Genomic DNA, 15431 nt, shown 5'->3' on the forward strand with positions numbered 1-15431 from the left:
CAACATCACACATTTGTTTTTGGGAAATTTGAAAGCATGCTATCCAACATTTGTTGTCAGGAAAATCCAACAACAATTGTCCGATGGAGCATACAAACGGTCAGATTTTCCAACAAAACCTTTCCATTACACAATTGTCAGAAAATCCGATCGTGTGTATGAGGCTTTAGGCTTCATGTACACACAGCCTACTTTGACCGCAGAAAAATGCAAAATCACGCTTGAATTTTGCTACAGTTTGCTTTTCCAATGGTCAAAACGTTCCTATCACGAACCTGATTCTTCCATGTGAAGGAGATTGAAGCTCCCCTAACCGCAGCAGCTTCTAAACTTTGGTAAAAGCCCATGTGTAAATGGACACATGGGCTTTTACGGAGTTGAGTTTAGCTTTGGCAAATAAAACCAAAAGCTCTTAAACTCAAGTTTAGGAGCTGTAGAGGCTCACGGTTTGCAATGAAATCAGATTAAACAACATCAGTACAGGAGATATGCCCAAATAACAGTGTAAGACCAAAGGGAAGGCTGGAGTTCAGCTCACAGACTTTCAAATATAACCCCCACCTTTTTTTCCCAAGCTGGAAGATTTCCCTTGCTATCTGTCATGGCAACTGGAACAGGAAGCCAAAGACACATACAGTGGAAAAATGAACAGAAGTTCTAATCCAAAAAGGCTGGAGTCTGGCTTTATACAGTATGTAATAGATTATCAGACTTAAGCCCCATTCACACTAGAACACGGTGTGGGAAACGCGGTTAACGAATGTTCAAAATGCACTGCAGTTGTGAGCCTCAGCTGATGTCAATGTTGGCCTAATGACACCCCAAAAGCAGGTCACAAAGGCAATGTGCTTATCAGCACGGGATCGCATTGCACTTTTGATCCTGTTGGCAGTGAGTTTTCTAAAGTAGTGCATGCACTACTTTTGGTGCAGTGTGATCTGAGCCCATTCAAAACTAATAGCCTCAAATTGCACCACAGTGAATGACATGTCAATCTGAAATCGCACAGTAACACGCTTCCTGGTGTGAACTGATCCTTCGTTATATTTTTATGAGCAGAGAAAGAAATACCCATTTTCCCATATTAACATAGTTAACCGTTGTATAGGTGTTTTTTTCTTCACTGAAATATAAATTTGGTTTCTATATTCAATAGCACCTTTTATTTAGTTCAGCTGCTGTGGAGTGCTGATCGCTGGTGCAATGCTTTAGGCTTTATGTACACGGGACGCTTTTACAACTGATCCTAAATAATTAAACTTGACAGATAGTAACCCTGTTTTGCCGCGTTTAGAAGCGTTTCAAATAAAATATAATTTTATATATAATATATATATATATAATATATATATATATATTTTTTTTTTAAACGGGCAAAAACGAAAAACGCCTATAAACAAAACGCTGCTAAACGCATCTGAAACGTGGAAATCTTCTGCGGCTGAACCCATTTTTTTGCTTTCAAAGAAACGCTGTTAAACGGAACTGCCTAAAAACGGCAATAAACGAGACTATGTGCATGGTCACATAGGATAACATTGAATGAGTTTAGGGGCAGTTGAAAAAAGCATCCAAATGCCTCTGAACGTACATGGGGCCTACCAGGCTCCTGCAACAAATAATAATAAATGCACATTGTTTTACCTGCAAAAAACAAAACAAAAAAACAAATGTGCATTTATTCTTTTTTGTGAAAAGGTGAACTTTTTCTTAAGAAAAAAAAAGGGGGGGGGGGGGTTAGAATCATTTGAACTGTGTTTTATCCCCAATATGTAATTCGCTAGTTACATTCTATTGAATTAAAATGAAGCTAGCGTGATACAATTAAATGTCTGCCCTGAACAATATATGGTGAGATATTGTCCTCTATGTGTCCCCTGCCTGTGATGGTCAGTCAATGGTCAGTGACCTACAGCATGTATACTGATCTGGGGTTCAGATTTTCCTTACCCGTATATTTGTCCCAGGCCAGCAGTTTTAGTTTTAAATGCACTGGATCAGCATGACATTTCACCCTCTCTGTAGATGAATTATAATCTGCATGTTCTATAAGAAAATCCATCTTTAATCAAGGTGTGTCTTTAACGATAACCATGTGACCCGTGTACAATGTTTATACAGGTAGGCTGATGGAAGTTACTGTAGTTTTGAGTCAAATTTTTCAGCAAGCAACACCTTCCATTGCTTAAATTATTAGTCATCAATTAAAACAGTTCACACGATAAAGGGTCCTCCCTGTAAAAGGTATGTAGTTCCTACTTCTAATTTCAATTGCTACCCAATTTAAAGCCCTGCCAAAACTTGTAATGCAGTGTACTAGGTGGACATCTAAGGTTTCAATTCCTTCTGGCTTGCTATCTGTTTAAGGCTGGATTCACATCTAGGCATTTGTAGTGCTTTTTACAGCATTGCACTACAGTCCATTTAACATGGTTTCCTATGAAACACGTTCTGTAGTGCAAGTCTGCAAAAGGCACTAAAAATGCCTAGGTGTGAATCCAGCCTTATACTGAGGAGTGTGGTCTTGCAGCTTAGGCTGAATTTCATACCCACCCACATGGGCTGGGGAGTGTGACCACATTGCTTGGCATACAGGTGAGTAAAGCTGCATTCCAAGCAGGGCATCAAAGTGAGAGGCCCTGTTGGTGTGTACCCATAGTGGAGTTATTCCGTTATTTCAGTTTTTGTAGTCAGCAATGATGAATGTAGTAAGTATGTCTCAGGGCTGAGGTACACACAACAATTTTAAACACTTTGTAGCACTAACCTGTAAGCAATGACCTTATCTACAACATGACTTCAGCCATGTTACAAATGAGGGATTCGTTAGCAAGGAGAGATCTACTAAGGGAGGAAAAAATCTTCTGAAGTGCAGTCTAAAGCCCCGTACACACATGCCGAATATCAGGCGTCAGCCGGGTCAATAGAAAGAGGCTGACACTCTGCCCATTAGTACAGCAGCTGGTCTGACAAAAGCCCGCTGAACATCCAGCTTCTGTCCAGGGGCATGACCGGAAAAGGTCTGCAGATCGGCATCTGATCAGCACTCTCAGCCAATGGCTGGGAGTGCTGACCGGGGTGTTCTGGCGGAGAGGGTAAGGGGTTGGCACCCCCTGTCAGAACACAATAGCTCAGCAGGGAGATCACTGTACTATCATTGGATTATTACAGGATCTCCTCCCGAGCGCTTCAGTTTTTTTTTCGTTTAGCCCGCTGGGTTGAACGAAAAAGAACTGCTAGTGTGTACCAGGCTTTAGACATTATGCACACAGACATTGTTTAATATCTGCTTGTATGTGTTGGTTTAGGAACATCAGTTTTAGAAAGCATTCACACAGCTGCATTGTACAAATGTGCAGCAAAACACAATATGTACACTGGTGTACTGCAGTGTTATTCATGGCGAAAGGCACGACACATAGGGATTGATTTACTAAAACTGCAGTGTACAAAATCTGGTGCAGCTCTGTAAAGAAACCAATCATCTTCCAAGTATTGTCAAAGCTTTATTGAACAAGCTGAAGTCAGAAGCTGATTGGCTGCCATGCACAGCTGCACCGGATTTTTCACTCTCCAGTTTTAGTAAATCTACCCCACTGTAACAAGTAACACAGTACTGTGCATTTTGGTGCGTTGGTAAAAAAAAGAAAAACACTGCAGAAGACTTGCAAACATACCATACATGCCCTGTAACATGCTAAAGCAGTTTACTTGAAGCCCTTAAACCCACTTACAGCTCCAGTCTGGTAGTTTTTTTAATCAAAAATCCTAATGAGAGTTATGGATATGGCTTTAAACAAGATTTAAAAGGGGTTGTGAAGGTTAATTTTTTTTTTTAAACAAACATGTCATACTTACCTCCACACTTGCAGAGTGGCCCCTATCCTCCTATTCTGGAGTCCTACAGCAGCTCTCTCGGCTCCTCCCCGCAATAGATAACCCCCTCTGGGAAGCTCTCTCCTGAGTGGGTTACCTTGCGGGCGTGCTCCCGTCTCATACACTCTGCCTCCATAGACAGAGTTTGTGTCTCGGTCCCCCGTCATTGGATTTGATTGACAGCAACGCGAGACAATGTCTGCTTTGCTATCAATCCATCCAATCAACGCCAAGAAGCAGTGGAGAAGAAGAAGCCGGGGGACGAGCCGAGCAGGTGAACGAGGTCAAGTAATACGGGGGGGGGGGGGGCTGTCATTGCCAGGTGTTTTTTTCACCTTAATGCATAGGATGCATTAAGGTGAAAAAAAACACAAAACCTTTATAACCCCTTTAAAGCGGGAGTTCACCCGAAAAAACATTTTTAACATTAGATTGATGCTCATTTTGTCAAGGGGAATCTGGTAGTTTTTTTAAAATCAAAGCCGTACTTACCGTTTTAGAGAGCGATGTTCTCCGCCGCTTCCGGGTATGGTCTTCGGGACTGGGCGTTCCTATTTGATTGACAGGCTTCCGACGGTCGCATACATCGCGTCACGAGTAGCCGAAAGAAGATGAACGTCGGTGCGGCTCTATACGGCGCCTGCGCACCGATGTTCGGCTATTTTCGGAAAATCGTGACGCGATGTATGCGACCGTCGGAAGCCTGTCAATCAAATAGGAACGCCCAGTCCCGCAGCCCATACCCGGAAGCGGCGGAGAAGATTGCTCTCTAAATGGTAAGTACTGCTTCGATTTTTAAAAAGAACACCCGATTCCCCTTGACAAAATGAGCCTCAATCTAATGTTAAAAATTACGTTTTCGGGTGAACCTCCGCTTTAAGCGAATTACAAACACTGTTTAAAGCCCATTAAGAGGGCGTTTAAAGTTATACTCCCAGACCATAGCTGAAGGGTATTTTAGGCTCTTCAAGAAAACAGCTTTTTAAAACACTTTCTAAATTGGATGCTCTTGAGACTTGAGTTTACAAGCCAATACTAAACACAGCCTGTATGTTTAGGGCCGTAAAGTGCTTTTGAAGTTGGAGAACCACAAACACATGAAGTGCTTTAGGAAACAAGCCATAAAACTGGGTGTTGTATAATTGTTAGTTTGCACTGGGGCACAATCCTGTAGGTATGAAATGATCAAGAATTGTAGCAGCAAAATCATTCAAATAAATTAAGAAGATGCAGCCGACATCTCTGGGAAGTGTAACAGTTTAAGGCAACAAGGGCCGCAGTATAGTTTAAAAGTTTAGGTCTTCACTGGAATTGTTTGCTTGCACTCAAAGAGATCAGAATTGGGTTCTGGGAGACCAACCGGATGCTCTGCTGTGGCTATCAAAAACAGATCTAAGGTTGTCTCTGTACATTTGGCAATAAATCGAATAAAAGGTCTCACGTCCCCTTCATTTGCCAGTTCTAAAACGTGATAATATTCAGACCTCTGCTCTTTCCGGATGGTTACCGGTGGGTATCCTGCCTGCATGAGAATGAGATTCATGAGCAAGCGTGAAGTCCTTCCATTACCATCTATAAATGGGTGGATATAGACCAGTTTATAATGCGCCAAGGCTGAAAACTCCACAGGATGTAAGCTCATTGCTTCATCTGAGTTCAGCCACAGCACAAGCTCCTGCATATGCTTTTCAACTTCTCTGGGATGTGGTGGGATATGATGACCCACAAACACTTGGGTAGTGCGAAATCTCCCAGCTTCCACGGGATCCACATAGCCGAGCACTCTCCGGTGTATCTCCAGTATGTCGTTGATTGTCACAAAACCAATACGAGAAACTAAAGTGGTGTTCATATATGTCATGGCTGCATGCATGCCAACCACTTCATTTTGTTCCTCAAGGCTCTTACCAGGCACTGAGTAGCGGGTTTCAATTATATGGCGGATTTCAGACAATGAAAGTGTGTTGCCTTCAATGGCCACCGTGTGATAAATGTGGTGATAATAGGACTCCTCCATGACCCTGCGGAGAGCTGAGCTACCCTTTGGAATGGACATCAATTTCTTGACCTTGCTGTCAATTATACTGAAATACCTCTGATCGATTTCTTCAACCAATGGCAGTGTCCGGTCGCGGTTTATTAGAGCCTTTTCATTGTAGGGAGAGATCATTAATGCTTTGGAATACAGGTAGTCTGCCTGGATGACATCTTTTTCTTCCTCCAAGAGGATACCTAGCTCGTTAAGAGCATCCACATGATCTGGATCCATCTTTAAGGTGTGGAGAAGAAGTTTATGTGCCTTTTCTCTTTTGCCTTGACGCTTCATTTCTAGGGCTTGGTTAAGAGACGCTCTGGCTTCAAACGCCACCTCTGCAATATTAAAAATACATCTTTAGTAAGTCACAGTCTTCATCAGCCATGTGCAATCACATTCTGTTTGCATTAAAGTGGATGTAAACCCTCTCCTATAACCCGTAATGTGAACAGCCTTAGATGATACACAGGATGAAACAAATCTCCCTACATAAGTTTTACATGCATATCTGCTGTCGTTCCCTTTCTATATTCTTTAGAAAGTGCACATTGTGTTAGAGATTTTCTCTTCCTGTTGGGAGTGGATTCTTGGCATACAGCTGATTGGAGGAAAGGCACACACCCCCACTCCACATAGGCAGAGACTTGCAGAGCTGTGCTGTGACAAGTCAAGCTCTCTGCTAATTTATTTATAGCAACCTCCGACACAAATTTCAGGCTGCTTTTATCTTGGTTGACAGAGAACTTATCATGCTGATAACAAAGCAAAGAAACACACAGGTCTCAGGGCTTTGGAGAGAGATAAGAAAACATTACAGATATATGTGCTTAGGACAAAATTTCACGAACCGGGGCCCGGATTCAGAAAGAATCGCGTATCTTTAGGCGGGCGTAGCGCATCTCATATACGCTACGCCGCCGTAACTTAGAGAGGCGAGTACCGTATTCAGAAAGAACTTGCGCCCTAAGTTACGGCGGTGTAGCGGAAATGGGCCGGCATAAGCCCGCGTAATTCAAATGAACAAGGCAGTGGGCGTGTTGTATTGAAATGAGCTGTGAACCCATGCAAATGAGGGGGCGAACGAACGGCGCATGCGCCGTCCGTGGAAGTATCCCAGTGCGCATGCTCAGAATCACGTCGCAAATACTCAATGCTTTCAACGTGAACGTAACCTACGCCTAGCCCCATTCACGTACGACTTACGCAAATGACGTAAACCACGTAAAATTCGACGCTGTTCCGACGTCCATACTTAACATTGGCTGCGCCTCATATAGCAGGGGTAACTTTACGCCTACAAAACACCTTACGCAAACGACGTATATCAAGGCGGCGGGCGCAAGTACGTTCGTGAATCAGCGTATCTAGCTCATTTGCATATTCTATGCGTAAATCTATGGAAGCGCCCCTAGCGGCCAGCGTAAATATGCACCCAAGATACGGCGTAAGAGACTTGCGTCGGTCGGATCTTGGCCAAATTCCGGCGTATCCGATTCTTTGAATCAGGCGCCGAGATACGATGGCACACATTCGGACTTACGACGGCGTAGCTGGAGATACGCCGTCGTAAGTCCTTTGTGAATCTGGCCCCAGGTTTACATCCACTTTAAGTTAAGAGGTTGCAATAAAAGACCAAAAATTAACTAGACATAGGACGGTATTATGAGCCTTGTCTCCACCGTCTATAGATGGTACACTAAGAACATGTCCTCATCTACTTGCTTGAAATGTATAGTTTTATTGAGGGTTGGACTGCCATTGAATATCTAGGACCGTTTATATTTTTTGCATCATTTGATTTTACAATCTCTGCGGTCCCCCTGTTAGAACACAATAGCACAGCGGGCAGCTCACAGTACCAACACCAGATAGTTAGTACAGCAACCCCCTCCGTTTTTTTCATTTGACCCACTGGGTTGAATGAAAAAAAAAACGGAACGTGTATACCAGGCTTTTAGTGAACAGGGTCACCAATTCAAGGAGGATACGAAAAAAAAAAAAAAAAGACTGACAACTTTTTAGTAGAATGAACAAAAAATGTTTTGGGCAGAATTCAGATGCACCAGAGTAGTTCTTATGGTAAGTTAAACTGAATGCTGGTCCCATTTGTTGCCATGGTATGTGGAAGACCTTGGTAAGAAAAGGATGATATAAGTGAACCTACAACAGAATGTCCATTACCTGGGGAAGGTTTCTGTTTGAACACCAGAAATTCGATTGCAGCTGAAGTAACGGTAAGACCCGTTGATTGCCCTGTGTATGTGTGTATGCGCTCATCTCCTCCCCAGAGGTCATAATGAAGGAGAACTTTCAGAGCTGCTCTGTAATGTTCCTCCAGACCACTCAGGGGGACGAGGACCATCAAAAGTGACCCAGATAATATCACCAGTGCCGCTCTCATTCCATAGCGGGCACCCAAGTGTGGCCACTGAAAGTCCGTGGCGGCCATTGAAGTATCCATCATCCAATCCCACACATTTGCAGCATGGTCTTGTTCCGGAAGGTCACCACGATCCTGCAATAAAAACAAAACATGCTAAAATAAATGCTGCTTATTAAACAAAGCAATGGAAAGCGCTGGAACTGACGACAACCAATCAGAAATCATTCTTTTACCGATATGGCTAGAGCAAACATAAACCTGATTACCTGGCACATACATAATCTTTTATGTTCTTACACGAGGACAAGGAAATAATCTTTTAAAAATAAAAGGAGATTATAAATCTTCAGCAACTGTAGAACTACCAATACCAGAGTGCCTTTTAAGAAAAACAACTTACCGTCTTTATCTGTACCCCACAAACTGGCCTGAGGTTGGTACATACAGACCAATGCCATACATGTCTATCAGTTGTCAGGTATTAAATCCAACCTGTGCCTAGACCAGCATTTCACAACTCTTTTCAGTGACAGCACCCTAGAAAAGTATGAGAAATCTGGGGGTACCCCTGTCGTAAAAGACGGATTGTTATTAATCAATGGGAAAGCTGAACCTGGGACAACACACACAACCTCCTTCACATCAGAGAGGTCCCCCTTACATCAGAGTCCCCCCATCACATCGGAGACTTGATTTTTGTTATGGTGCAGGGGGTCAGTCTGCCCACACCATACTAACTCATGGGTCCTGTACTCACCACAACCCAGGGGAGCCCAAATGGCACCTTACTTAAGAAACACTAATCTAGACAATGCACATTAAAGTACATACAGGAGAACCCCCACATGTGTCAGTACATACATGAGAAGAACCCCACCTATATGATAATCTCCCCACCTTTACACCTCTGTCAGTGACAGTACATGAGAACCCCCCCCCCCCCCCTCATTAGACCTGTGCTAGTGACAGAAAAACTCAAACCCCACCACACACTTTCCTTTACACCTGTGTCAGTACATACATGAAAAACATAACCGCCCCTTCCTTTAACTCTGTGTCAGTACACACATGAGAACCACCCTTCTATTATCAGCACATTCATGAGAACACCCCCCCCCCCCATTACATCTGTGTCAGTGACCATACATACATGACCTCCCCCATTACATCTGTGTCAGTGACCATACATAAATAACCCCCCCCCATTACATCTGTGTCATTGACCGTACATACATACCCCCCCCCATTACATCTGTGTCAGTGACCGTACATACATAACCCCCCCCCCCCCCATTACATCTGTGTCAGTGACCGTACATACATGACCCTTCCCCTATTACATCTGTGTCAGTGACCATACATACATGCCCCCCCCCCCCATTACATCTGTGTCAGTGACCGTACATACATGACCCCCCCCCATTACATCTGTGTCAGTGACCGTACATACATGACCCCCCCATAACATCTGTGTCAGTGACCGTACATACATGACCCTTCCCCTATTACATCTGTGTCAGTGACCATACATACATGACCCCCCCCCATTACATCTGTGTCAGTGACCGTACATACATGACCCCCCCATAACATCTGTGTCAGTGACCGTACATACATGATCCCCCCATAACATCTGTGTCAGTGACCATACATACATGACCCCCCCCATAACATCTGTGTCAGTGACCATACATACATGACCCCCCCATAACATCTGTGTCAGTGACCATACATACATGACCCCCCCCCCATTACATCTGTGTCAGTGACCATACATACATGACCCCCCCATAACATCTGTGTCAGTGACCATACATACATGACCCCCCCATTACATCTGTGTCAGTGACCGTACATACATGACCCCCCCATAACATCTGTGTCAGTGACCATACATACATGACCCCCCCATTACATCTGTGTCCGTGACAGTACATACATGACCCCCATCATTAAACCTGTGTCAGTACATACATGGGAAGAACCCCACCTATGTCTGTTCTTATATGATAATCTCCCATCCCCCTTACATCTCTGTTAGTGACAGTACATATAAAAACTTATCCCCACCCCCAAACTTTCCACCTGTACACACATGAGAACCCCCACCTTACACCCATGTCATTGACAGTACATACATGACAACCCCCCATTACACCTGTGCTGTGTCTGTACACACATGAGAACCCCCACCTTACACCTGTGTCATTGACAGTACATACATGACAACCCCCCATTACACCTGTGCTGTGTCTGTACACACATGAGAACCCCCACCTTACACCTGTGTCAGTGACAGTACATACATGACAACCCCCCATTACACCTGTGCTGTGTCTGTACATACATGATCAAGCCCTAATGACACCAGTGCCAGTATATCCATGAGAAACAACAGCCCCTCCCTCTTTTCCCACCTGTGTCCGTACATAAACAGGAAGTCACTTCATATATGAAACCCCATCACCAATGTCACTCAGTACATACATGGGAGCCCCCGAACAATCCCATCAGCTGGGACCGACTGGACTTCCTATTCAGGATTACGTACAGCAAACTTCTTGCTCTGGTCCCACCCACCTGAACGTCTCAACTGCTGTTGGCTACTCTCGTTACGTAACCTTTTCCTCTAACCTATCGTCTTTCTTCGCCACGCCGCACTGCACGGCCTCCAACACTAGGAGAACACACTGTGGTAGAGCTCGGTCCTTAGATGTGTCCTCACACCGAGGGCGGCTTCCTTTCTGGAATAGTCGTATCGAGGGCCATAGGAGAGGCTACAACATGGCGCCCAGAGCGGGGACAAAATGCTTCGTTCTCTAGTAGCCACTTAGCAACAAGGACGTAACTCTTAGAGGATTGGACGGAAAACCAGAGCGTGGTGTATTTTGATTGGACGCTGGATGTAAAGTGTACCTGTACGGAATATCAAGAAACCGAAGTTCCAGAGAGTTTTGGAAAAAACGATATATTTGCTTAACAATAGATATATATTATTGGCACAAAAGCCAGCTAGTAATTTAGTGTTATTACACTTACCATTTCATTTCAAGATGCAGATATGTTGATTGAATGCTCAGAAATGAAATGTCTTTTCTCAGAATTGCAGCGTATGTAACCTTCTAAAACAACAAATACAATTTGAAATAGGAATGAAAAGGAAAACATATATATAAAAAAAGTAATAAACACATTTTTTTTTTTAAATAAATGATCACGTTTCCTCTGTTCTCAGCTGCATAAGAGCTAGGGGAGGAGAAACAGCAGGACACTGAGCTTCCCAGTGAATGGCTGTGCAGGGCAGGGGTGTCAGGACAAGTGTAATAATTAGGTCTGAGAACAGGTTGAGTTCCCAGCATAGCTAGAGAACTGACCACACTGTGTTATCCTGCTTAGTGTGGTCAGGTTATAATAGCAAAGACGAGGAAATGGCAGGCACCAGGGGCGTCGCTGAGGAGGGGGCAGAGGGTGACACCCGTGAGTAGCGGCACCACAACACCGCCTTCACATCATCTGTACATACAGAGTGCTGGGGGCTGGCATCTTTTATCAGATTGTTTTTATTGAGTAGTATTGTATATTTTAGTAGATGACCACAATAGCTTTTTTTTTTTATTATAGACATTACTATCTGGCCACTTCTCAGCCCCCAACTCCCCCCCAGCTTACACCACCCCCAGTCAGACATCACTCAGAGCTGCTACCTAACCCCCCCCCTCAGCTGAGGGACATCATTCCATGGTCACCCCACAAACACGGCAAGAAATCCCTCCCCATACTGCCCCCATCATACCCTCTGCACTCCTGTCCTGTACATACTGCCCCATTATACCCTCCACACCCCTCTCCCATAATACTGCCCCCATCATACCCTCCGCACTTAGGGTTGCCACCTGTCCGGGATTCACCTGCTGCCCGGAACCCGGACAAATGATCCAGACTGCACTGTGGCTCAGGGCTCCATCTGTTCAGCTGGTGGCTTGGGCAGGAACATTACTAGCATTTCAGGCACAGGTTCTTATGCAAATCTTGCAGTTCGGTCAATTTAATCAGTCCCGACGCCGCTTCTATAGTATGCGCTGGTGGAATGTATTTGAACGCAGCTCAAGGATTACTACCTGGACTATTTGATGATTTTTGCCCCGTGCCCGCATGGCTTTTTTCCGGCAGTGGAGGCCGGAGACCAGTATTTTATTCAGATGTGTGTTGGATCACGTAAAGGGGTGATCTCAATGGCTCCTGTAAACATCCAAGCGTTCTGTCGCCTGAAGCAAAACGCCTGTCACTCAAAAAAAGTACATGAGTTTCTTTTTGGCAGATTACAAGCTTTTGGCCCCATAGATTTCAATAAAAATGCCTGAGAACATGAGACGTGAACATTTTACAAGCGTTTTGACACTCGTTTTCTGCTGAAACAGCAGCTCTCCAGCCCTAAATAGACCTGTGCAGAATGTAAACATTTGTTTTGTTTCATTCTTTCTTAAATTTAATTTTGTTTACTAGTACAGGAGTTACAGGGTGATTAGGGGGTGCCCGGGTACAGCTGGCACACCCCATGCGCACGCCCATGATTGAAGCTACTTGAGCTCTTGAAGGTTTTATTCCCCTTCATGACCAATTTGCTATTTAGCACTGTGTCACTTTAACTGGTAATTGTGCGGTCATTCAACACCGTACACAAATTAAATTCATATCATTTTTTTCACACAAATAAATATTTTTGGCGGTGTTTTATTGCCACTGGGTTTTTTTATTTTTTGCTATATACAGTGTCTTGAAAAAGCATTGAAATTTTCCACATTTTGTCATATTACAACCAAAAACTTCAATGTATTTAATTGGGATTTTATTTGATAAACCAACACAAAGTGGCACATAATTGTTGTCTGCTGCTGATGGGGGTTCCTGCAGCTTCTTTAGCTCCCATAGCCAGATCTAGCACATCTACCACCTCGGACTGGTTCTCCTGGACCTGGGATCCTCCTATCTCCCATTCCTCCTCTAAGCTTCTGTTGAACAACCAATCTGCTATCTCTTCCAGGGACCCCGACTCTGCTTTCAGGCTGGGAGAACCCCAATCTATGGCTCTGTCATGTACCTTGTGGCAGAGCCTGACTTGTAGAGGGAGACCTCTCATACAGCCCCTGGCTCAAGGGCCACTGGAGTTACGACAGTTTCCATGAGAGTGCGGTGGGGTAAGAGTGCCTACCCTGCTATTGCCGCCTCACTGAACCGGGGCATAGAAATCCCCTCGGCTCTCCAAAACGTCCCCTGTTAGGAGGGATGTTTTCGGAGCAATCTAATTGGTTGGCGCCGTCACACGGGCAGTGCTGACCAATCAGATCCCGCGTAGCCTACCCTGTCAGTGGGAAGAAATGGAGAAAATACTGAGGGGATTTCTAAGCCCTGATCCGGTAAAGCGGCTATACCAGGGCTCAGAACGGGAGATCGCCACGCTGCAGGTCAGCGGAACAGGGGGGTGAGGAGGGGTCCTGTGTAAGTTCACCTTACCGATTTTTCTGTAAAGGTGAACTTACACTTTAAAGAGGAAGTAAACCCTAATGGGTTTTACTTCCTCTTTGTTTCCCTGCAAAGGTAAAGCATAATGGGCTACTATGCATCTCATAGTAGCCTATTATGTGTCACTTACCTAAAACCGAAGCCTGCAATGTCCCCGATTTCCTCGCTGGCTGAAAGCGTCCATTCTTCACCCCTCTTCCTTCTGGGGTAGCGAACTCCGGCTCTGTGACTGGCTGGAGTCGCGTGACGTCACTCCCACGCATGCATGCGGAAGCCGCTAGTCACGGCATGACCCCAGCTTGAAATGGCACAGTGTGCCCTTTCTAGCTTGTGCATGCGCCGAATACACTGGAAAATGCGTGTTAGACATCGCCGGGAATTGTAAATATCTCCTGAACCGTGTAAGTTTAGGAGATTTTTCCAGCACCTACAGGTAAGCCTTAAAGGGGTTGTAAAGGTTCGTTTTTTATTTTCTAAATAGGTTCCTTTAAGCTAGTGCATTGTTGGTTCACTTACCTTTTCCTTCCATTTCCCTTCTAAATGTTTTTTTTCTATGTCTGAATTTCTCACTTCCCGTTCCTCCTCAGTAACCTTGCCCCGCTTTTGGTGATCCAAGACACATCTGAATAAACTACTGGCCTCCGACCTCCCTTTATAGCTAGTCCAACACACACCTTAAAAAATACCAACCTCCAACCTCCTCTTATAGCCAGTCCAACACACGCCTAAAAAACATACCAGCCTCCAACATCCCCTTTAGGTGATCCAACAAACATCTGAATAAAATACTGGCCTCCAACCTCCCCTTATAGCCAGTCCAACACACACCTAAAAAAGTAACAGCCTCCAACCTCCGCTTTAGGTGATCCAACACACACCTGAATAAAATACTGGTCTCCGACCTTTTGGCATAGACCTTTTAATTAATTTCATATAGATGGTCGGCTATGTGCTCTTTAGACCTCGCCTCAAATTTATTTTTTGATTATTATTTTTTTATAATTTTGCACATAGTCCCCCCCCCCTCTCCTCTTTTTGATGAGTATATTCATAAAGGAATGAACTGTGTTTAGAATTTAATGTATATGTGTAATAATTTTTAATACACATGCATGTGTATTTTTGATATACATACATTTGTGTTTCATAACATTTTTATATTTTATCATTAAGCAGCACATTTGTAAAGTGTCATTTTTAATTTATGCCATCTTCTAGATCAAATTTCATGTTTCAAGTAGTAGATGATTCAATATATATATTTCCTGACTGGCTCCATGGCAGCCTACGTGTGGGTTAATCCCGCCTCCTCTCCAATGCTATAGGACCCCATACCCATAAAAGTCAGCTCACCTATCAGTACTGTGTTCCTTTTTTGTCCTCCTCATGGACCTACATCACGTTTGTTCCTGCTGGCGTCCGTTTGGAATATTTCCCGAATTTTTGGCATATCATCCATGCGGTACAGCTCAGGGCTGAGCTACGAGTTGGCCTGTGCATTTCTTTGGCAGTATACACTCCATAGAGAAGAAGGGATCTGCCCCTCCAGCTGAGTGCACTAAGCAATCAGTGTCCTCTCAGAAGCCTGGGTTCAGGCAATGCATGGAAACAAAGCTT

The 15431-nt window shown here is 44.2% G+C and overlaps 1 protein-coding gene across 2 annotated transcripts; it reads right to left on the reverse strand.

The window, feature by feature from the left end:
- Window positions 1-4909: 4909 nt before the first annotated feature.
- FICD (FIC domain protein adenylyltransferase) lies at window positions 4910-11025 on the reverse strand. 2 transcript variants are annotated; one of them, XM_040351898.1, is made up of 3 exons: window positions 10875-11025; window positions 8093-8426; window positions 4910-6246 (listed from the first exon to the last, which is right to left on the reverse strand). In XM_040351898.1, the coding sequence occupies exons 2-3, from the start codon at window positions 8373-8375 to the stop codon at window positions 5171-5173; spliced, it is 1359 nt and encodes a 452-aa protein (XP_040207832.1). In that variant the 5' UTR covers window positions 8376-8426; window positions 10875-11025; the 3' UTR covers window positions 4910-5170. The 2 variants fall into 2 exon arrangements, with proteins under 2 accessions (XP_040207832.1, XP_040207831.1); XM_040351897.1 differs by lacking the exon at window positions 10875-11025 and adding an exon at window positions 10782-10868.
- Window positions 11026-15431: the final 4406 nt, after the last annotated feature.

This window comes from Rana temporaria, chromosome 1, assembly GCF_905171775.1.
Source record: "Rana temporaria chromosome 1, aRanTem1.1, whole genome shotgun sequence".
Taxonomy (NCBI): Eukaryota; Metazoa; Chordata; class Amphibia; order Anura; family Ranidae; genus Rana; species Rana temporaria.